This window comes from Erinaceus europaeus, chromosome 3 (assembly GCF_950295315.1).
Source record: "Erinaceus europaeus chromosome 3, mEriEur2.1, whole genome shotgun sequence".
Taxonomy (NCBI): Eukaryota; Metazoa; Chordata; class Mammalia; order Eulipotyphla; family Erinaceidae; genus Erinaceus; species Erinaceus europaeus.
The window spans coordinates 127,887,015-127,910,585 of NC_080164.1; the positions used below are offsets into that span (position 1 = coordinate 127,887,015).

The following is a 23,571-nucleotide window of genomic DNA, read 5'->3' on the forward strand; positions in this document are numbered from 1 at the left end:
AAGCAAGCCCTGGGTTACCAACTTCTCTCAGCTGATTTTTATGGCCTTAATATGTGAGAAGATTCCAGTAATGGTTTCAGTCTGAGGATTGAGTTAGTACTTGCAAAAATCAAGCTTTAGGCTACTATGAGACAATGTCCTAACTATGATACTCATTTTTAATGTCCAAAACCTGGGGCTGAAGAGATAGCTCTTTGCCATATTCATGGCCCAGGTTTGAGCCCCGATACCACATGGGAGGTACTATGGCAACAGAGAAAGCTTCAATGGGGTAAAATAAAAAAGGTGAAAACATAATAAAGGTTGGAACTACAAACCCAAATACATGAACCATGGCTGCAAATGCACAGAGAGGCACTTTTCTTTTTCTTTTGCCTCCAGGGTTCTTGCTGGAGCTTGGTGCTGGCAAGATGAATCCACTGCTCCTAGTGGCCATTTTTTTTTCTATTTTATTGAAGAGGACAGAGAGAAATTAAGAGAGGAGGGGGAGGTAGAGAGGGTGAGAGAAAGATAGACATCCTCAAACCTGCTTCACTGCTTGTGAAGTGTTCTCCCTACAGGTGAGTAGCCAGGAGCTTGAACCTAAATCCTGTGCTTAGTACTATGCACACTTAACTGGGTGCACCACTGCCTGGCCTTGGAGGTACATCTTCATCAGAGCAATTAATCTTTGAGAGCAAATGGGGGCTCACACTAACAGGACACAGAGGAGCATGGGCGTTGGGGCAAGCTCTGAGAGTCACACAGACCTGGAATCTCCCACTCCTGCTGCCTGCTAGTTGTGTGTATTGGGAGAAATTGCTTTGAGCATTTTTGAAGGATTGCCACTGGCCCTAGAAGCAGCACTTGAAAACATAAGTTCTCATGTTTGATCCCTGCCATTGCAAGTGCCAGAGCTGTACTCTCAGTCTCCCTCTCTCTCTCTCTCTCTCTCTCTCTCTCTCTCTCTCTCTCTCTCACACACACACACACACACACATAAAATCTTTTAAAAACTAAAATATTCAGAGGCCTGCCATGACTTTCCTATTCTCTGTCTAGGGCAGAAGAGATGAAAGTCTGAAAGTAGATGAGCATCTGGCCAAAAAGGATGCCCAGGTGAGTGAGAAGGCACAGGAAGCCTCTCTTTTAACTCTCCTCCCTCTTGACTCTCTGACTTCCATAGCAGCCCCTGGAGCTTCCACTCCTCTCCTGTCGAGCCTGAAGGAGAAGCCAGCAGGCTGGGAGCCACTGCAGACCAGCTGTCTGCCTGCCCAGCACTAGCTGTCTCTGGCTTCTGCCACCCTGACTCTGACATCTAGCCTGCTAACAGCAAGAGACCTGGGTAAATGATGGTCTCACTGGCTTCTACAGTAAAGTGAAACTGCTGTACTTCCCACTCCATCTCTTTAAAATACAACACACAGAGAGAACTGTGTGTATAATAACATTTAGGTCTCCCTCTCATGTCCAATAGATTCTCTATAATGCTGGTGAGAACAAGTGGGGCACAGATGAAGATAAATTCACTGAGATCCTGTGTTTAAGAAGCTTCCCTCAACTGAAGCTAAGTATGGACTCACACCACGGTCTTTTCTGCATTATGTTATCCTTGCAAATGTTTGGGGTTTACTATGGAATGCTCTAGATAGTGGAGTTTAAAATTGTAAAGGTAATTTTTTTGGTAGTAGTCACCAGGGTTATAGCTAAGACTCAGTGCATACATGACAAATCCACCAGTCCCAGGTCTCTCTCTGTCTCTCTGTCTCCTTCCTTCTCATAGAGACAGAGAAATTAAGAGGGAAGAAGGAGATAGAGAGGGAGATAGAGAGAACTGCAGTACTGTTTCAATGTTAGTGAAGCTTCTCCCTACCCCCATACCTTACAGGTAGGGACTGGGGCTTGAACCTGGATTATTTACTTATTTATTTATTACTGGATAGAGATAGAGAGAAATTGAAAGGGGAGGGGAAGGTAGAGAGGAATAGAGGCAGAGAAACACCTGCAACCCTGCTTTCCCCCTGCAGGTGGGGACCAGGGGCTTGAACCCGAGTCCTTACATACTGTAATGTGAGCACTTAACCAGGTGTGCCACTGCTTGTCCCTTGAGTCTGTGTTCTTGCACATGGTAATGGGAGCTCTGTACTGAGTGCACCACTGCCCGGCCACCATAAAGGTAATTTAAAGAAGCTTGATGGTGTGGCTTCCACCCCATCTCTTCCCTAGTTAGCCACTTTCCAGAAAACCACACGTTTGTGAGGAGTTTATGTTAGTGTATTAATTCAGATCAACACTCAGCTCTCTCTGGTAGAAAGGTTATTGAAGAAACATCTTATGAAGCTCAGGTTTTGTTGTAGATGACTTCCTTAAAAGGGAATTAAAAAAAAAAAACTTTCATGTTCAATTGTGGTTTAAAGAAGTTGGCAAACTTACCATTTAACAAGTTGATTTAATGCATTTCAAGCAAAAACACTAGAATATACTCGTGTGGCCAAGTGGGTTACCTTACATGTTTTTGTGATGCTGCTTTTTAGCATTTGATGAGTACAAAAATATTAGCCAGAAGGACATCGAGGACAGCATCAAAGGAGAATTATCTGGGCATTTTGAAGACTTACTACTGGCCATAGGTAAGTCCTCGAGCACTGATAAGCTCAGTGACTTTGCACTTGCATTGAATCAACTTCCAGGTTAACTCCTTTCACAGCAGAATCCCTACTGACCCATCTTTATGCTCTCAGCACAACTGATAGACCATACAAAATATACTCAAGAAACACTGTCAGGTGGACATATGGAGAAGGTATCTTTCTTTAGGTCTTACTTTGCTTTTACTTTGTATTTGGCTGGTCACCATATTTGGATTGATGAGAATAATACATTTCTACTGATATTTTTATTGAGCATTGTTGAAAAACTGAGACTTAAACTAACTTGATGATTCACCATATTTGATTACTTTTGGAAGATGTCAGCGACCTTCCAAAACTGAACCCAGGTTGGGGCTTTATGTCTCCTCCTGGCTGGCCAGACTTCTTTTCTTTTCTTCAAAAAGAAAGACTGACTCTGTTCCTAGAGACATGAGCACTTCTTCTTCTAGCGTTTGCCCTTCTTCTGTAGCCAGTTACCAGCATCAGGTTGAACCTGATATAAGGTTTCGAGACCTCCTTTGAATCTGGAGAGGTGGCAGTCGTTGACTATGTGGGTCATAGTCTTTCTGTAGCCGCAGGGGCAGTTCGGGTCGTCTCTGGCTCCCCAGCGATGGAACATAGCGGCGCACCGGCCATGGCCTGTTCGATAGCGATTGAGGAGGGCCCAATCATAACGTGCTAGGTCAAAGCCGGGTTGACGCTTGCAGGGGTCTGTGATGAGGTGTTTGTTCTTTACCTCAGCTGACTGCCAACTCTGTTTCCAAGAGACTGGAACAGAGAAGTTCAGTGTAGGCGTAGGGGACCAGATTGGGTGACGAGATGTCAAGCGTTGAACAGGGTGGGCGAAGATATCCGCGTATATTGGCAGATCCGGTCGAGCGTAGACGTGGGAAATGACATGAGCACTAAGGAGCAGATAATCCAACTGTAAAAGCTCATCTGTCTTCTCAAGGAAGCCTTAGTAGTCTGTTCATTTAGGTACCTGAAGAACACTTACAAGAAAGATACTTTCAGAGAAATGGGACACTATTTAAAGACAAAGGATGCAGTTACTCTTCTTGTTAGATATAGGCAATGAATTCTGTTCAGTGCTTGTGCACACATAGGGTTGTTCAGAATCTTAAATGATTCCAGTTCAGGTTGGCTACATGGTGAACTACAGGCCTCTTCTCTGTTAAAGCACTTAGTACTTCACTTAGTACTCCACTTCTTTTTTTTGTTTGTTTGTTTGTTTTAATTTTCTTTGTCGGGGAATTAATGTTTTATGTTCAATGGTAAGTACAATAGTTTATACATGCACAACATTTCTCAGTTATGTATGCATAACATACAGCCCCCACTAGGTCCTCTGTCATCCTTCTTGGACCTGTATCCCCCTCCACCCCGGAGTCTTTTACTTTGGTGCAATATGCCAATTCCAGTTGGTACTTTCCACTTCTATCATTTTAACCAGTGGAAAATCATTTCCAGGATCCACTATGATAATTAGTAGCTTTTCTAATTAGATTAAAAATAGCTGATTTTTTTTAAAAGGATAATCTCATTTTTTAAATGTCAAATAATTACCTCTGAAGGGAGGGTAATCTCCCAATTAAGATACTTGAGATTGTATGTTTTGCTGTTGTCCTCATAGGAGCCTCACTGCTCTGGATGACTTTTTTAGATAGAGACAGAGACAGGGAGAGAAAGAAAGACACCACACCACTGACGGGAACCAGGCTCGAATCTGGATTGTGCACACGACAAAATAGACACCTTGCTAGGAGTGCTATCTTGCCTCTTGTTGACCCTCGAAATGTGTTTTTTGAATAAACATTAATTGAGCACTTCCCTTATTATCTGTAGTTTTCTAAACTCTCCAAATACCAGCCTATTTACCCTTCACAAGGATGAGGTACTGTCACCATCCCTTTGGCAAAGATAGTGAACCTGAGACACAAAGACCTTTAAGTTCCTTCCCCAGGGCATCCAGGGAGAACATACAAAGCTGGACTTCTAGCCCAGGCAGTCAGGCTGCATGGTCCATGGTACTAGTCAGTCCTCTGATGTGCTGCTGGGTAGATGTATACTGACACAGAGACCGCATGGTCTGTGTAGAAGTATTTTAAGTTACAGAGATCCTGTCAGGACCTCGAGCCTCTTCCACATGTTATTGTACTGAATTTCTGATTCCATCTTAAATCTCTCAACCCAAATGCTTCTCAAAAAACTATGGATTCCCATTGAATTGCTAAAAGAAAGGTCAAGAACAGAAAAAAATGGGGGTTCTGTTTCAATGAAAAGAAAATTGAGCAGTCCTCCCTAGTTGGTTCTGAAAGTGTTTCAGTTGCAATGATAAAGCAGTGGATTCTTTTTTTTAATCACAGTGTCCATCCTTACATTGATTTGATTAAAAAAAAAAAAAAAACTTGAGTTATGTGAGCCGTCACTTGTTGAATTAAGTAACATTCTTGGAAAATTGGCATTGAAATATGCTTATGCCATAATGTACCTCATTTTCACTCGTAAAATGAAGTTCTTCAATTTGATTAATTTAAAGTTCAAGATATGGCAGACTTTCATTTTCTAGTTCTGTCTGCCATTGAATACACTGGAGATATATTTTTAAATTCCCTTTTTATTATTATTATCTTTACTTATTGGATAGAGACAGGCAGAGAGGGAAGGGGGTGATAGAGAGGGAGAGAGACAGAGAGACACCTACAGCACTCCTTCACCACTTGCAGAACTTTCCCCCTGCAGGAACCTGGGCCCTTACACATTGTAACATGTGTTCAACCAGTTGCACCGGCCCCCCGCACCGGCCCCGTTTTTTTTTTTTTCTGTTAAAAGATCTTTACTAGGAACACTCAGGTTCAAGCCCACCCCCCATGATTCTGAGGAAAGTTTTAGTGCTTTTGTGTCTTTTTGTCTATCTCTCTGCTCTTGATTTTTTTTATTATAATTTTTTTTTATTGCCAGCAGGGGTATCACTGGGGGGAGTCAGTTCCTGCACTACGAGTCCACTGTTCTCAGTGGCCATTTTTTCCTCCTTCCCCCACCCCTATTTTATTTGGCTTTTATTTTATTTGATTTTTTTTATTATAATTTTTTCCAGTGGCCATTTTTTTCCTCCTTCCCCAACCCTTATTTTATTTGACTGGTCGGCACACCTGCACACCTGCTTCACCACTCATGAAGTATTCCACGTGCAGTTGGGAAGCAGGGGCTTGAACCTAGGTCCTTCTACATGGTAATATGTGTGTTTAACTGAGTACGCTACCACCTGGCCCCTGTTTCTGTCTGAAAAAGTCAGCCTGGAGTGGTGAAGTGCCAGTGATGCCCCCCCACAGACTTTATTGAAAAATATTATTGTGGTGGTCCAAGAGGTGGTGCAGTGGATAAAGCATGGGACTCTCAAGCAGGAGGTCCCAAGTTCGATCCCTGGTAGCACATATACCAGAGTGATGTCTGGTTCTTTCTCTCTCTCCTCCTATCTTTCTCATTAACAAATAAGTAAAATCTTTAAAGAAAAATATTACTGTAATGGGGAGAATACTTTGATCTCAGAGGTGATCAAAAGCAACCAGATGAGGATTTTCTTTTGTAGGGAGGGGTAAGCAGACCTTAACATACACTTTTAAGGGGAAGCTAGGTGAATACAAAGGCATGATCCTTTTTTTAAATTTTATGTTATTAGTGATTTAGTAATGATCGACACGATTGTGGAATAAGAGGAGTACAATTCTATACATTTCCCACCACCAGAGTGCTTAACCTGGTGTTTCACTGCCTCACTCCCACCAGCACCAGAGTTCTGTACCCATCCCCTCCATGGGAAACTTCCCTATTCTTTATCCCTCTGGGAGTATGGACTAAAGATCTATATGGGATGCAGACAGTGGGCGGTCTGGCTTCTGTAATTGCTTCTCCACTGGGCATGGGCATTGACTGGTCAATACATACCCCAGCCTGTTACTACCTTTCCCTAGTGGTGTGGTACTCTGGGGAGGTGGGGTTCTAGGACACATTGTTGAGGTTGTCTGCCCAGGGAAGTCAGGATGGCATCATGGTAGCATCTGCAACTTGGTGGCTGAAAAACATTAAAATATAAAGCAGAACAATTTGCTTAATAATCAGGAACCTAAAGATAAGAATATAGCAGGTGAAATTTGGGATCTTCATGTTGGAAAAAGCTAGTAAGTCTATGTTAGCTATATTATGATGGGCCCATGACTTTACTAATTTTTGCTTGGGCCAGACAGCTAACATGCAGGTGGGCTAAAAGTATTGTCTGGGAGGACTGAGTCAGAGTTTGGAATAGGACCAGAAATCTGGATCAGGGAAGAGAGTAGCTCCCCAAAATGGGAAAAGTATGTAAGTACCATTAACTGTAAATCCCATTGTATTGACCCAGGGCCTGTGTTTATTCATATTCAGCACAGCAGCCTGTGTAACCTCTGCATCCCAGTCAGTTTGAGCTCACATTTCATAGTCATAGGTAGGGACATTCTAAGCTGCACTCATTTCAGGACCAGTCTTCCTCAACTGGTAGAGTATGTTGACCCAGCCTCCCTTCAGAGAGTGGGGCATTTTCTACCATTGTTGTTCTACATTGAAGGCAAGGTCCTTTAGAGGACCATGAAGGGTTTGTGATATTGTTCCTGATGGAGATGACCAGTGATGGTGGAGAGAGGGATCTGTTAGATGTCTAGGCCCATCATATCTGTGTGGGAATCCGAGAATTCCCTGACTAGGCCCCCAATGATGGGGGAGGCCTGATAGTGACCACAGGGGCCATCATTAGTGTGTCAGTCTCTAGAAACATGATTCTTGAGGTTTGACAGGAAATGTGTCTCTTTGTGTCAGTTGATTCTTGGGAATCATATGCTCACTCAAGCTGGTAGATAAGTTCAAGCCCTTGGGAGGGGAAAGACTTGATTAAAATTTGACCAAGACAACACAGAGGAAGAGTAATGCATAACTGTGACTACTTGGCATTTCCATGAACTTCACAGGCTCCAGAGTTTCCCTGCTAGTGGTCTTCAGTACTGAAGAAAATGCAAATAATGAGACACCACTTTATACCTGTGAGAATAGTATTCATTAGAAAGGACAGAAATGACAAATGCTGGAGAGGATGTGGAGTAAGAGGGACACTTCTTCACTGCTGATGGGAGTGCAAAATGGTCCATCCATTGTGAAAAGCAATTTGGAGACTTACTGGGATATTAGGAATAGACCTACTCCATGACCCAGCAATTCCTCTCCTGGGAATTTACCCAAAGGAGAGAGAAACACCTACTAGAAAAGATCTGTGTGTGCTTATGTTCATAGCAGCACAGTTTATAATTTCCAGAACCTGGAAGCAACCTAAATGTCCAACATCAGATGAGTATTTGAAAAAAGTGATATATACACAATGGAATACTACTCACCTGTTAATAATATGATGAGGTTGTCTCCTTTGAATCCTCTTGGATGAAACAGCCTGTTGAGTGAGATAAGCCAAAAGGGGAAGAATGAATACCAAATGATCTCACTTATTAACAGACCTTAACAGATACAGGGAGGGTTGAGCACAAGGTGAAACATGGACTGGACATTGTGTATTCCACCAAAGCAAAAGACTCTGGGGAGGAAGAGAGAGGGAGGATAGGAAGAAAACTTTGGGAGCCTATTATATAATGAAATTATATGCATATATTAATGATTGTACTGTAAAGCATTAACCCTCTTAATAAAAAAATTAAAAGATCATTTCCTTAGGTAGGGTTTATTCCTAGTTATTTTATTGTATTTGTCACTATAGTAAAAGGAATTGATATCTGGATTTCTTCTTCCAACTTAGTGTTTGCATAAAGGAATGCCACTGGCTTTTGTATGCTAATTTTGTAGACTGACACCTTACTATATTGCCTGATAATTTCCGAAAGCTTCCTGAATTCTTTAAGTTTTTCTATGTATACTGTCATATCACCTGCAAATAGGGAGACTTTGATTTCTTCTCTTCCAGTGTGTATCCCTTTAATTCCTTGCTCCTGCCTGATTGCTACTGCAAGAACTTCCAACACTATGTTGAATAGTAATGGTGATAGTGGGCAGCCCTGTGTAGTACCTGATCTGAGGGGAAGTGCTTCCAGTTTTTCACCATTGAGTATGATGTTGACTATAGGTTTGCTATATATAGACTCCACTATCTTGAGGAATTTTCCATCTATTCCCACTTTTGGTAGCATTTTGATCATAAAGGGATGTTGGATTTTGTCAAAGGCTTTCTCTGCATCTATTGATAGAACCATGTGGTTTTTGGTCTTGCTTTTATCGATGTGGTGGATCACACTGATTGATTTACATAAATTAAACCAACCTTGCATCCCTGGTATAAACCCCACTTGGTCATGATGAACAATCTTTAATATACTGCTGTATCCGGTTGGCTAGAATATGTTTTAGTCATTAGTTGAAAATAAAAACTTAAGGGAAAATTGATCATGAAAAGAATGGAACAAAATATATTATTATTTTAACAATTGAATATAGATTACAGGGACTGAGTAGTGTAATTTCTCTAACAAGCTTCTATATTTTAATCCTTTAAAAAATGTTTAATCATTTAAGAGGGGGATTTTTTTTTTCCCCAGTGGAAAAAAATTGGGTTTCTACTGAATGCCAGTGCCTCTCCTTATCTAATGAGTTATTTGGAGTCATAGCTCTGCAGTCTTGAGACCAAGTTATTCATCAGTGGTCAAAGATGTTAGAAATGGAACAATGGTGCACGCTAGGGTGTTATCAGTGTAAGCGTAGGTGTTGATGTGTCAGATCTGGCTATGAGTCAGCCACTGTGGGAGTTTCTTTGGCAGGTAACTTTATTTTCCCCATGGCTAAAGATAATTACTGTGCTAAAGTTTTTTTTGCAAATGTGAAATTGTAAGACTTTGAAATTCAGGTTAAGCATGCATTCTTTCATTCTTAATGAATCTCAGTTGTGGGAAGGGGGGTAGATTATCTTTGAGACATATTACTATAGATTAACTCAATATCTTGTAAATGAAACTGAGTATTCCTTTGCTTCTTACAACAGTGCGCTGTGCAAGGAACACACCTGCCTTTTTAGCTGAAAGACTGCATGGAGCTTTGAAGGTTGGTCTAAAATTTCCATGTACACTCTTAGCTTCCCTCAGGGAAAATGTGAGAATATTGCCTCATGGTTATACATTTTTTGGTTTCCTTTTCACTTTGATTAATTTCTTCTTCTTTTCCTTTTTTAATATGGGAACTGTTTGTTTCAAAGAATGCAGTGAATGCATTACAAAAGTAATTAGGTGAGAAACCAAGTGAAGTCAAACAGTTTTCTACTCAACACTTCATAACTGGATTAATTTCTTTTATAGCTAATTTGTCTGCTAATTTGTCTCATGGGTTTGGTATAATGAGTGTTCCAATCATACTGGGCTAGGAACAGTGAAGTATTGACTAAATTATTTCTCTCACTTCACAGTGAGTATAGGCAGTCGACCTTGTTTTGAAAATCTAAACCTCAGACTGACCCATTCAGTCCTGTAGTCTCTAAAGCTGCTTGACTTAGAATAAAGCAAGCAGAGTCTGTAGTCATTTGCTTCATGGGAAGTCTACTTCCTTATCTGCTGGCACTGCCAGATGGTGAAGTCTGTGACCCCTGGAGTTCTTCCTGCTCTTTCATAGCTCCAGGTTACCTTAGATTCTTTCATTTTAATATATATAATTTGTTTTATTTTTGATACAAAAGAGAGCACACCCAAGACCAGAGCACTATTCAGCTCTTGCTTATAGCATTGTTGCAGATTGAACCTGGGATTTTTGGAGCCTCAGTCATGAGTATGTTTTTGTGTAACCATCATGCAATCATGATCTCTTTTAAGCCCTTTCCTGAGATTCTTTACTGGAAATTTCTAGTAGAAGTCCACATCCACTTCCAAAGTTACATCCTAAGTGAATATATCCTTTCCCTCACATCACAGATGTCTGCTCACTTCAGGGCATTGCCTCAGTTAAGCCACCTCAGTGGTTAGCACTGACAGGAATGGACCAGGCCCAACCCACTGAGTGAGCCCTATCCCCCCATCCTTGTGTTCTGTGCCTCAGCCACTTTGACCTTCTTTCTCCTTCTTGACTGTGACTAGTCTGTTCCCATACCATAATCTTTCCATTGTTGCCCTCTGGATCTGGAATGTGCCTCCTCCAGATCCTATGATGGGTTCCTTCTACTTTCAGGTCTCACTCAGTTCAAAGGCTGACTCCTGAGAGAGGTCTTTTCCCTGACTCCACAGCTCAGCTGGCTCATCGGCTCAGTCACAATCCACCCCATTTTCCCTGTTTGATTTTCTTCAGGGTGCTTAAACAGGTTCCTTTTCTAGACTGTCTCCATCCAGTAGAATGAAAATTCCATGAAAACAGATAAAAATCTGTGTTGTGGGTTGAGGAAACAACATAATGATAATGCAAAATGACTTTCATGCCTGAGGCTCAGAGGTCCCAGGTTCAATCCCCAGTACCACCATAAACCAGAGCTGAACAGTGCTCAGCTGGTTAAAAAATAAATAATAATAAAGTCTACATTGTTACTGCTATATATACAGTACAGTTACTGCTATATATACAGACTTAGAACAATGTCTGGTGTGTATTGGGTTGTTGGAAAAGTCATGGAACATTTTTACATAGAAAATCATTTAAATTTTTTTAAATACTTATTTGTTCCCTTTTGTTGCCCTTGTTGAGAAAAACAGTTTTTAAAAAATACATCATGACTTTTCTGAAAGCCCAGAAGTTGAAACTGAATAACACATCATTAACTTCTGTCAAACTATCTTTATATGTATCTATTAAGTTTACCCGTTTCTCCCATCCTTTTTAAAATTTTTTTAATATTTTTTATTTATTTTCCCTTTTGTTGCCCTTGTTTTTTATTATTATTGTAGTTATTGTTGTTGTTATTGATGTTGTCGTTGTTGGACAGAACAGAGTGAAATGGAGAGAGGAGGGGAAGGTAGAGAGGAGGAGAGAAAGATAGACACCTGCAGACCTGCTTCACTGCTTATGAAGCGACTCCCCCTGCAGGTGGGGAGCCAGGGGGCTCGAACCAGGATCGTTACTCCAGTCCTTGCACTTCATACCACCTGAGCTTAACCCACTGAGCTACCACCTGACGCCCCATTTCTCCCATTCTTACTGTGATCATTCAAGTCTAGGCCAGGGTCATTTCTCTTGTGTTACTGCAGTCTCTAGATGGGTCTCTAAGCTGTTAGTTTTGTTCTGTTATCTGTATCTTATTACTCTGAAATACCTTCCTCATAGCTTTAAAGGGATCTTCTAGAACCACAAATGTGATCTAATCTCATTACCCACATGTTAAAAAGATTGTGACATTTTGGGTAAAATCAGGATTTCATTCTGTAGTGCTCAAGTCTTGCCTTTCCAGATACATCTCCTGCTGTTCCTTTTCACAACTTGTATAACCTTGAATGTGGCCTTCTTTTTTGTCCCAAACCCTCTGCTGGAATACTCTGTACCCTCTCTATGAATCCCTCCCTTCTTTCTGCTGGATGATGACTTAGGCCTTCCTTGTCTCAGTATCACTTTCACAGACAAGTCATTCTTAGTCTTTAGTCTATCTTAGGCCTCTCTAACACATGCTTTCCTACTCCCCATTATTTCTTGCATGTCAGATTCTATTAAAATGATCTGCTTTCTTGTGGTCCGGGAGGTGGCACAGTGGTTAAGGAACTAGACTCTCAGGCATGAGGTCCTAAGTTCGATCCCTGGCAGCACATGTTCCAGAGTGATGTCTGGCTCTTTCTCCTTCTCCTCTTATCTTTCTCATTAATAAAATAAATTTTAAAAAATTATCTGTTTTCTTGACTACGTCATTGACAAAGCTGGGAGCTTAATAAAGCTATTTAATCCCTGTCTTCACCATTTCAGTATGTTGCCAGGACAAAGTAAGTGCCCAGTGTATATTTCTTGATGAAATGAATGATGGAGTTTGATGGTAAATGAAGAAGTTTGCTGTGGTTGCATATTTGTTGTATCACTGTCTGCTTCTTTAAAAGTGTAGACTTGTATGCATGTTATTTTGTGACCAATAAGATATCTATTGGGATGCCTGCATTTTTTTTTTTAACAGGGTGCTGGAACTGATGAATTTACTCTGAACCGAATCATGGTATCCAGATCAGAAATTGACCTTTTGGACATTCGAACTGAGTTTAAGAAGCTTTGTGGCTATTCCTTATATTCCGCAATTAAAGTAAGTTTTCTCATAAAAATGGCCAAGGACAAGGACCCAGGTTTGAGCTCCCACTTCCCACCTACAGCAGAAGCAGCGAAGCAGGTCTTTAGGCGTCTTTCTCTCTTCCTCTCTATTGCGCCTGCCCCTCTCAATTTCTCTGTCCTACCAAATAAAAAGGAAAACAAGGATATAAAGATAGCTGCTGCTGGAAGTAGTGGATTCATAGTGGCAGCACCAAACTCCAGCAATAACACTAGTGGCCAGAAAAAAAAAAAGGAAGAAAGAAAGCTGGAAAATATGGCTGGGGAGGTGTCTCCTTGCATTCTCGTGACTGGGTTTGGTCCTGGGTGCCTCGTGAGAGTAACAAATACAAAATGGGTAGGACTTTATGGATGGTGGGGCAGTGCTGTGCTCTCTTTCTAATTCTTTTTTTTTTTTAACTGATCTACTGTTCAGTTCTGGCTTCTGGTACATGGGCCCTCTGGAACCTCAGACATGAAAATATTTTTACATAACTATTATGATATCTCTCTAGCCCCTTCTCTGATTCTATCTTATTCATAATCTTCTTTTAAACACTTCTGAAAATTGGGCCGAGATAGTGGCTCCGCAGCCCAGAATATGTGTTCAATTTTAAACACTTCATACAAAAACAAAATTAACCAACAAAAAAACGGTACTCTCATGCCTGAGGCTCTGAAGTCCCAGGTTGAATCCCACACCACCATTAGCCAGAGCTGTTCAGTGCTCTGGCATTTTTTCTCTGTGACTTTGTCTCTATACATCTCTCTCAAAAATAAAATAAATAAAATACAAAAAAAAGTAGAAAAAAAATTTAAAAACAAAACAAAAACTGCAAGAAAGCAGTTTGCATATGCAATTTGTGGAAGAAGAAGAGGAAGGAGAAGGAGAAGGAGAAGTAGAAAAGCACCAGTTAAATGCCCAAGATTTCAGAACTAGAAAAAAAAAAAAAAACTTTTTCAGGGGCATTTTGCTCTTCCTGTTTTAAACTTAGAAATTATATTTGGTGGTGTCTGTCCCTGACAGTTCGCATAAACAACATGGAAGCTGCAGTTGCTGAGCGTGCAGATTCCACTACCAGCACCACTGACAGGTGAGAATGTGCACTAGGGCCAGCTTGGGAGACATGGAGGCAGCACCCATATCTTGGCTGCTCCACCCACCTCTAGGAAATCTCTCAAGGAAATTAGTAGTAGAGAGTCTTAGACCAAGTTGGAGACAAGTGGATTTAAATCAGAGTAGAACTGGGAGCCCGGCAGTAGTGCACCAGGTTAAGGGCACATAGTGCAAAATGCAGGACCAACGCAAGGATATCTGTTTGAGCCCCCAGCTTTCCACTTGCAGGGGAGTCACTTTGCAAGCAGTGAAGCAGGTCTACAGGTGTCTTATCTTTCTTTCCTCTCTCTGTCTTCCCCTCCTCTCTTGATTTCTCTCTGTCTTATCCAACAACAACAGTGCAGAAAAGATGGCCTCCAGGAGCAGTGGATTCCTAGTGCAGGCACTGAGCCCCAGTGATAACCTGGAGGCAAAAAAAAAAATCAGAGTAGAACTGCCAGAGGCCTCTTAACAGAACTGGGACCCAGGAGCTGAGTTTGGACTTCTCAGGGACAAAAGAGTGATGGAGGCCCAAAGCTCAGTGTGGAGCAGAGCTGTCCAGCAACCTAGTTTCACAGAGGAATCCTTTTCTTTAAAGATTTGTTTACTTACTAACATGAGAGAGGAAAGGAGAAAAAGGGAAGGACAAAGAGGGAGAACCAGAGCACCACTCTGACACATGCAATGCTGGGTGTCACCAGACCCAGGACCTTGTGCTTTTAGTCCGTGCTCTAACCACTGCGCCATGTCCCAGGCTCACTGGGGGATCAGTAGACACCATGTGGATTCCAGTTCTGCAGTGACCTTTTCAAGCCCCTAAAAGGCTTGGGTCCCGCACTGGGTGGGAGGGGACAGCAGAAACCACCTAGGATACTACAACTTAGAGTCTCTGTATCTCCTCAAACAGCCATAGTCCTTGGTCCAAACTTTGCCAAACCGCACCCACCACAGTCAGCAGGGTACACATTGGTGTGTGCCTTTGTCCCTATTTCAGGCTCCATAAGTGGCTTTTGAATTAATTGAAGAATGAATGAGCATTAATCAGTCAACTTGATTTACTGGTTTATTTACTTTTTTTTTTTTTTTGCCTCCAGGGTTATCGTTGGAACTTGGTGCAGGCACTATGAATTCTCTGCTTCTGGCAACCATTTTTTCCATTTTATTAGATAGAACAGAGGGAAATTTGGGGGGGGGTGGAGATGGAGAGAGAAAGAGAGAGAAAGATAAACACCTGCAGACCTGCTTCACCACTTGTGAAGCGTCCCTGCACAAGGTGGGGAGCCGGGACTCGAATTAGGATCCTTGCAATTTGTACTGGTGCATGCACTTAACTGAGTGTGTCATCACCCAGCCCCCTTATTTATTATCTTTCTAATGTTAATTTTGTTTATTTATGAGTTTGCAGACATACACGGTATATTCTTCCACATTGCCAAAGTTGTGTCCCCACTCTCCCAACAATAACATAATCCTCACAAAATCTGAGAGTTTGTTTGCTTCTGATTTTTCTTTTGTTTCTCTCTCTCTCCCTCTCTTCTATTTTTAAGGTTTCCAGAGTTTTTTGCCTTTGAACTAAACTTTTGCAAAATAATAATAAAATTAATGCATATCTAAGTTGACATCCAGAACTTACTCAAAAAAGCAATACTCAATCTGTGCCTGAGGCTTACCATAGATTTCCTCAGTTGCTCACACCCAATTCAATCTGAATTGATCCTGACACATTACAACAGTTTCAATTAACTGAAGGAGATTTAATAATGTTAACCTTGTTGTACTTACTAAGGCAGAAAAGTAGACTCATACATTATAAACATTGCCGGTAACAACGTTGAAACACAAAAATGGCTTTCAGTTCACCCTCAGCAGGCTAGAAATTTAAATCACTCTGTTGCTCTCCCTCCCCCAGTAGTGTGGATAACTGAGACTTAAGAGTATCAGGAAATATTTAAACTTATGCATAACTTCATAGGAAGGGAAAATCCATGGCTAAAGGGTTCAACTTATAATATTAATTTATATAATATTGTCTTATTTTTGTCACCCAGTACTCATTAGCAATCTCAGGCAAGCTAGATAGTTCACTGGGTCCTGCACATGACAAAGCTTTGTCACACACATAGCCCACTGTCTAGCACAGTTACCATTGCACTGAGGAGAGGTTCAGTGCTGTAGTATTATTCTCTCTCTCTTCCTATCTGGAAAAGGGGGGCAGCAGCCTTTTTTTCTGTTGTTGAATAGGATCTTTTCAGACTGTTAGGCCTCTGTAATTCAGGAGCTAGACCTCTCTTTTGTAATGCCCAGTCTTTGGTTCTGTTTTCCTCTATGACAGAATTGCTATTTCATTACAACTTTGGTCAGAGGTGGCTAGAGGGAGCTCTTTTAACATGAAACTAGAGAACTGTTGACCGGCAGTAGTCAACCAATAGAGAAGGAACTGAAGTAAATAGAAGAGTGTTAAAGCCTGTTGTGTCTTACTATGAAAGCAGAGGTGACCCTTCTTTATTTCCTCATTTATAGTATTGTTCCTCTAGCATTTACCCTGAATGTGAAGCTTAAGTGATAGGAAGTGCTCATTGTTTGAATTACTCTGAGTAAATGAAGAATAATGTGAGGAATATAGATAATCTTAAGTCAAAATTAAGTGTTCTCTCTCTCTCTCTCTCTCTCTCTCTCTCTCTGTATGTGTGTGTGTGTGTGTTTGTCTGTCTTTGCTATCAGAGTTATCACTGGCACTCAGTGTCTACACAAAGAATCCACCTAGTGGCCATTTCTTTTTCTCTTTCTTTCTTTCATCCTTTCAATAGGACAAAAGGAAATTGAAAGGGAAACAGAGAGAGAAAGAGAGAGGAAGAGGGAGAGGGCCAGGGAGAGGGGGAGAGAGAGAGAGAGAAAGAGAGAGAGACTATTTCATGACTTCTAAAGTCTCCTCCCTGCAGATGGGGACCAGGGGCTTGAACCCATGTCCTTTTGAATGTAATATCTTTGGTCTTTGTGTTTCTTGTCCAGAGCACTATTCAGCTCAGGTTTTTGGTGCTGGGAATCAGACCTGGGACCTTTCCCATACAAGTCCTATCTGTCTTTCCCCCAAAATCAGGTTTCACCTTCAATAAAAATCTGCATAGCAAACTCAGTTTTACCTTTGTACTTTAAACCTCTGCTTCACATAATATCTTTTCCAGACCAAGACCTTTTCTTGACTTAGTAGAGGAAAGGAACTTAGAAAGATATTCTTTGGGGATATTGTTCTGGGGGTGTGGTTCATTTCACCATAAGCCAAGTGTTGTAGCATGTTATAGCTCTCTGGATGTGAATCCTGTCTTTTTCTTAGTATAATTGGGGGCAAGTTTTCTGATCACTCTTGTTTTACTTATGGGTTAGATAGAAATACCTATTATTTCCCAGAAGCTTCATGACCAGTGAAGCAGGCCTGCAGTTGATTCACTTTCCCTCTCTGTCCCACCACCCCAATTTCTCCATGCCCTATCAAATACAAGAAAAAAGGGAGGGATAGAAATACTTAAGATACCGGGGCCGGATGGTGGCACACCTGGTTGAGCGCACACATCACAATGCTCAAGGACCCAGGTTCAAGTACCCAGTCCCCACCTGTAGGGGGAAAGCTTCAGAAGTGGTGAAGCAGTGCTGCAGGTGTCTCTTTGTCTCTCTCTCACTCTCTATCTCCACCGTCCCTCTAGATTTCTGGCTGTCTCTATCCAATAAATAAAGATAATTTTAGAAATTAAAAAAAGAAATACTTAAGATACCTGCTGCGATACTGATGTCATAAGAGTCAAACAGTTATAAAAGTTAATGCGGTTAATATACTTTAAACCCTAAGACTAGCAAGAATTTAATAGCTACTAAGTACTATTAAAAATGATTATTTAAGATACTTTATTAAAAATTAATGTTGCATATTACATAATTGGTGCAATTTTATTCTTTTGAACTCAAATTGAGATTTAATTATTATATGCCAGGAATAATTTAAACATATATTTAAGGATGTTAGACTGGAACATAATTTTATCCAAATATGATTGAATGATGGAATCCCAGGTGCAGTGATTAGATAACACATGAGTGTCATACCCTAATGGATCTGACAGCCTGTGAAATTTGATAAACTTACGATCCCTTCATTACTTATGCTCTATCTTTTCTATTCTGTGCAGTCAGATACTTCTGGAGACTATGAAATCACTCTCGTAAAGATCTGCGGAGGAGATGACTGAGTCAAGAACACAATCTCCAGATGCCGCCCACTCCCACGAGGGGCTTCTGCAGCAACTCCACTTACCCCTTTCCCACAGCACTGAAAAGCACAAGCAATGTAAATGCTGTGTAAACAGCAGCCCTTGCTCCTAATTGACCTTTCAACTTTTCCACAACAATAACAAAGGATGGCTATTCTAGAACACTTGACTCGAATGTGATCATTTATAAATGAAATTATAAAATGCTACTAAGAGGGCCAGGGAGGTAGCTTACCAGATAGTGCACATGCTTTGCCATGAGCGTGGCACAGGTTGGAGTCCCCAGCATCACATCAGAGGAGGCTCTGGTGCTATAGTGTCTCTCTTGCTCTCTGTTTCTCTGAATGAAAAGGTGGCCTGTAACAGTGAAATGACCTGTGTGCAAGTACCCAAGACCTGAAGAAGGAGAAGGAGCAGGAGGAGGAGGAGAGGAGGAGCAGAAGAAAGCTATTAAGGACCTACTAATACTATCCAAATTATATTTTCACTTAGGAAGTGAGAATCTATGTTGAGTTCTAAACCAGGAAGTGTAAATGCAGGTAATGAAAGCTATCACTTTTGCTAATGTAATTGGTTTGTTTGCAGCATCTTCTTGGTGCCAACAACTAATGTGATATTTTCAAATACGTTTTTCTCATAAAAACTGTGGCTCCTCAAACTTCCATGTTGCCTTATTAATCACATTCATCTTTAGGAAAGGAATGAAAATGAAGCCATGTGTAACCATGGTCTGTCCTTTGTAGCTGTGATCCAGCTAGAAGAGGGGCAATGCATGACAAGTTCCTTCAGCCTTCAGAAAACATCTGCTCAACAATTAATCTCACCACTTCCTGTCTGCAGGGCAAGCATGAATTGTGGTTGTTTCATGCTAAATACTACTTTCCCAGAATGGCTTTCAAAAGCTTCCTTTTTCTCTAAAGTCAGTTTATAAAACTGCATGTATGTTAAAAAAAAATCCCTCATGCTGTTTTGGAAAGGGGCCTAATAGGAAATATCTCAACATTAAATGTATGCAGTCAAATTTTCATCTGGACCTGGATAGAAACAAGCAAACTGCAATAGTGCAGAGCTTTTGATCAATACATTCCCACTAGCAACCACTTCAGAGGCCTTTCAAAAGGAGTGAGAGGAAGTTACTGTTTGTTCTGGGAGTTGCAGGGTGGGAATAAAGTGCAGGGATGCAGAGTCCAACACAGCTGGTTTGACTTCCTGCCCTCCCATCTCCCTTCCTGCCCTCCCATTTACTTCCTCTGTGGTGGTGGAAACTACTAGACCCTGCTACACCCAAGTATTCTCATCTGGAAAAAAAATGGTGATAACTATAACACCTACCTTCCTTGTTATTTTTAAAAAGATTTTATTTACTAATGAGAAAGGTAGGAGGAGAGAGCGACAGTGTTTCATCACTCTGGTACATGTGCTGCCAGGAATTGTGTATCGCTCTAACACCCAGGTCCATATTGGGACACCAGCAACACTGTCTCCTTAATTCTTAGAGATTCTTCAACGTGACAGTTAAATCCAGTATACCCATTTGGGTCCAGAAGAAAACTTCCCTGTGTTTAAACAGTTGAGTTCCTTTTTCTATGTACACAAATCCCTGTGTGTCCCTTGTCATGTCTTCATGTGGTGGGATGGCAGGGCACATGATACCATTTTCACTGTTACACAATCACCATTCTTTTTTTTTTTTTTTTTAACTTCCAGGGTTCTCGCTGGGGCTCGGTGCCTGAACCACTAATCCACTGCTCCTGATGGCTATTTTTTTCCATTTTATTGGATAGGACAGAAAGAAATTGAGAGGGGAAGTGAAGCTAGAGAGAAAGACACCTGCAGACCTGCTTTACTGCTCGTGATGCTTCTCCCCTGCAGGTGAGGAGCAGGGACTGGAACCTGAATCCTTGTACAGGTCCTTGTGCTTTGTACTATGTGCACCACTGCCTCACCATCCTTTAGCTTAACTAAGAGAGTTCAGTATGCTGCTCTGAAAACCACTCTAGAACAAGTTTTCTCCTCCTCCCATAACTCTACCTTGGGCCCCTCAGTCCAATAAGCAATGCAAGTCCTTCCTAGAGGCTGGAGGGCAGAAACCACCAGCAGCAATGTGCCTCTTCACTAACACTTCCCTTATTTGACACTTAAATACCACACGGAGTGAAGGGATACAGCACAGGACAGGGGTGTGACTGAGTGCATGAGCCTTGGAGTCAGGCTACCCAGATCTGAGACTCTCAGCACTTTTCCTTGCTACATCACATGTTCCTCACCTTTAAAATGGGGGGGGGGGGGGCAACAGTAGTTTCTTCTAAATTTATTTTGATAAACAGTTAACAAGTGTTCAGTGTAATACATAACATTTAGTAAGCCCTCCATAAATGTTAGCCTAGATCATATTAGCATATTAATACAGTATATTAGTCAAGGGCCAGGTTTGGATTACCTCCAGTGTCCACCAGGTGGCAGGTCAAGTTCAAAGTGGACTCCACAATTCTGTCCCAAAAGGCAAAACCTGCTTTAATTGCTTCAGAATTACCAGGGAAAGATCTTTATTCTACTCTCTACAGAATCTTTTTCCCCCCAGGATTTTATTTATTTATTTTTAGTGATTTAATAATGATTGATAAGATTGTAGGATAAGAGGGTGTGCAATTATATACAATTCTCACCACCAGAGTTCCATATCCCATCCCCTTCATTGGAAGGTTCCCTATTTGTTCCTCTGAGAGTATGGACCAAAGATCATGGGGTACAGAAAGTGGGAGGTTTGACTTCTGTAAGTGCTTCTCCACGGGACATGGATGACAGCAGATTGATCTATATCCCCAGCCTGTTTCTACCTTTCCCTAGTGGGGCAGGGCCTGGAGGAGATGAGTTTCCAAGACACATTGGTGAAGTTGTCTGTCCAGGGAAGTCAGGTTGGCGTCATGGTAGCATCTGCAACTTGGTGGCTGAAAAGCAGTGAGATAAATCAGGACAAACTGTTTAATAATCAGGAACCTGAAGGTAAGAATAGAGCATATGGAACTAAAGGTTTTCATGTGGGAAGAAGCTTGGAAGTCTATTTTAGGTATATTCCAAGGGGGCCATGACTTTAGTAACTGGTCCAATAGCTAACATGCAGGTATACTAAAAGTATTGTTACAAAATCTTGCTATGGCCAGGGTATCCCATTGTTACTGCAGAATTCCTCCTCAAGGAACATATGTGTCATTTGAATCAATTCTCTTGATTCCCATCATTGCTAGAACCACCTATATTTACAGGAAATATGTATTGACTTTTCCTTGGAAAAATCACTTGCCCAAGTGAGACTACATTAAAGCGATCTCCTTATGCACTAAGTTGAGTCCTTGAATGCTGAAGGAGGAGAAAGTCTACAAGTTGGACTCAGTGACTGGTGAACTGCAGAAGGCAAGTTATTGGTACACATTGTTCTACAAGGATAGATTGTTAGCTCTATTCATTGGGAGCTGCACGAATGATAAGTGAAGGTGAATAGTGGAGTCTCTTGTCTGGTTGTAAGGATGTCCTTAAGGGAATTTTTTGAAAAGATTTGTTTCATGAGATAGATTGAGATGGAGGGAATGTGAGAAAGACCAGAGCACCATTCTAACATATGTGACCAAGCCCAGGGCTCACACATGCACATCCTGTATTCTCCTATACCACCTCCCTGACCACAGGAGAAATTATTAGATAGTATAATTCAGACTTTACTTCTGTGTATTATTTTCATTATTTTTAATATTATTATCCTTATTTATTGGACAAAGACAGCCAGAAATCAGAAGGAAGCAGGAGATAGGGAAAGAGACACCTACAACACTGCTTCACCACTCTTGAAGCTTTTCTCCTGCAGGTAGGGACTGGGAGCTTGAACTGGGTTCTTGCACATTGTAACGTGCACTCAACCAGGTGGGCCACCACCCAGGCCCCCTGTGTAATATCTTCTCCCACTTCCACTAGTTTCGTGTCACATTGATAACCTCCATTCCACAATTTTACTTAGTCTTTGAATTATTGATTTTAGAGGGAGATCATACTGGGTTCAAAGTCGAGCCTCTACTATCCATTTTAACTGTTTATAGCACTGACTCTTTGACAGAAAGCATATATTTTCACAAGGGTCTTGCGTCTGCATGATTTTAACACTCCTGGTACACCCCTCCCCCTCATCATACAAATAGAAAGAAGGAGAGATACCACAGCACTGCCTCGCCCCTCGTGAAGCTTCCTCTCATGCATGATGCAGGTCCTCGCTCATGGCAAAGTGTGTGCTCTACCAGGTGAGGAATCTTCCAGCTTCAGATACTGTCTTTACACCTTGTTGCAAACCCAATAAATTAGCACCCACTTTAAAAGATTTGTGAGGATTAAATGAAAGGAAACAGGCAAGGAATTGAACCCAATCAAAAGTAGTTTCAAGTAATCACACTGGCATAACTGGCAAATGGCAGATGGTAAGTGTTGATGAGCATTTCTGGAAGTAACTCAGCTTGTTTCCTACCCACCTGATCACTGTCTGAGACCTGAGAGCAGCTCACTTAACTCTTCCTGCCTTGGTTTCCTTCTCTGTAAAGCTACAGTGGCAGTGTCTTGTCTTGGTTCACATTCAGGTAGGTGTGAGGTGTCAGTAAGTCAGTTCAGGTCATGTTCTTTTAATTTATTTTAGTATTTACTGGTACAGAAATTGAAAGGGGAAGCTAGAGGAGGGGAGACTCACCGACCCCACCCCACCCCACCCCACACACACCTGCAGCACTGTTTAACAGCTCAGTGAAGCTTCCCTGCAGGCAGGGACTGGGGGCTTGAACCCAAATTCTTGCCCCTGGCGATATGTCCAGTCAACCAAGTATACTACCATCCAGCCCCCAGGTGACATTCTCAGCACAGGCCCTGCTGTTCCTTAGGTGCTCAGTAATTGCTACCTGTTCCCCTCTGGCTCCATTTGGAAGACTTACAATTGCTTGTACTCAGTTTTCTCTCAGGGGATTTTGGGATGTTGTGAAGTTAACTCCTCACGTCTATAATTAGGAAAGAAGAGAAAGCAGACCTCTTGGCATTTCCTTGCCTATGAAACTTTGTGTTTTATAAACCATGGAAAGTACCCCCAAATTTATTTTCAACCCCACCCCAGCAAACTGACAAGCTCATATCTCTCCCACCCACTCTCTTGTCTGTCTTCTGCGGGACTAGGAAAGGAGAGCAAGTATTAGACACTTTGTGTTCTAGTCGATTTATCAGTGTTCTGTTTCTTCCAGTCTCAACAAACTCAACTTTCTGCCAGTTTTATCTGCCAGAGTCAGCCCTGCTCTGA

The 23,571-nt window shown here is 41.5% G+C and overlaps 1 protein-coding gene across 2 annotated transcripts in view; it reads left to right on the top strand.

Annotated features, from left to right (window-relative positions):
- ANXA3 (annexin A3) overlaps positions 1 to 18,977 on the top strand; it is a 50,259-nt gene extending 31,282 nt beyond the window's left edge. For both annotated transcript variants that reach the window (XM_016186748.2, XM_060187918.1), the window contains exons 8-13: positions 1,042 to 1,098; positions 1,457 to 1,550; positions 2,514 to 2,609; positions 9,694 to 9,752; positions 12,775 to 12,897; positions 18,174 to 18,977. In XM_016186748.2, coding sequence (XP_016042234.1) covers positions 1,042 to 1,098; positions 1,457 to 1,550; positions 2,514 to 2,609; positions 9,694 to 9,752; positions 12,775 to 12,897; positions 18,174 to 18,233 — 489 coding nt within the window. In that variant the 3' untranslated portion in view covers positions 18,234 to 18,977. The remainder of the gene's footprint in view (positions 1 to 1,041; positions 1,099 to 1,456; positions 1,551 to 2,513; positions 2,610 to 9,693; positions 9,753 to 12,774; positions 12,898 to 18,173) is intronic.
- Positions 18,978 to 23,571: the final 4,594 nt, after the last annotated feature.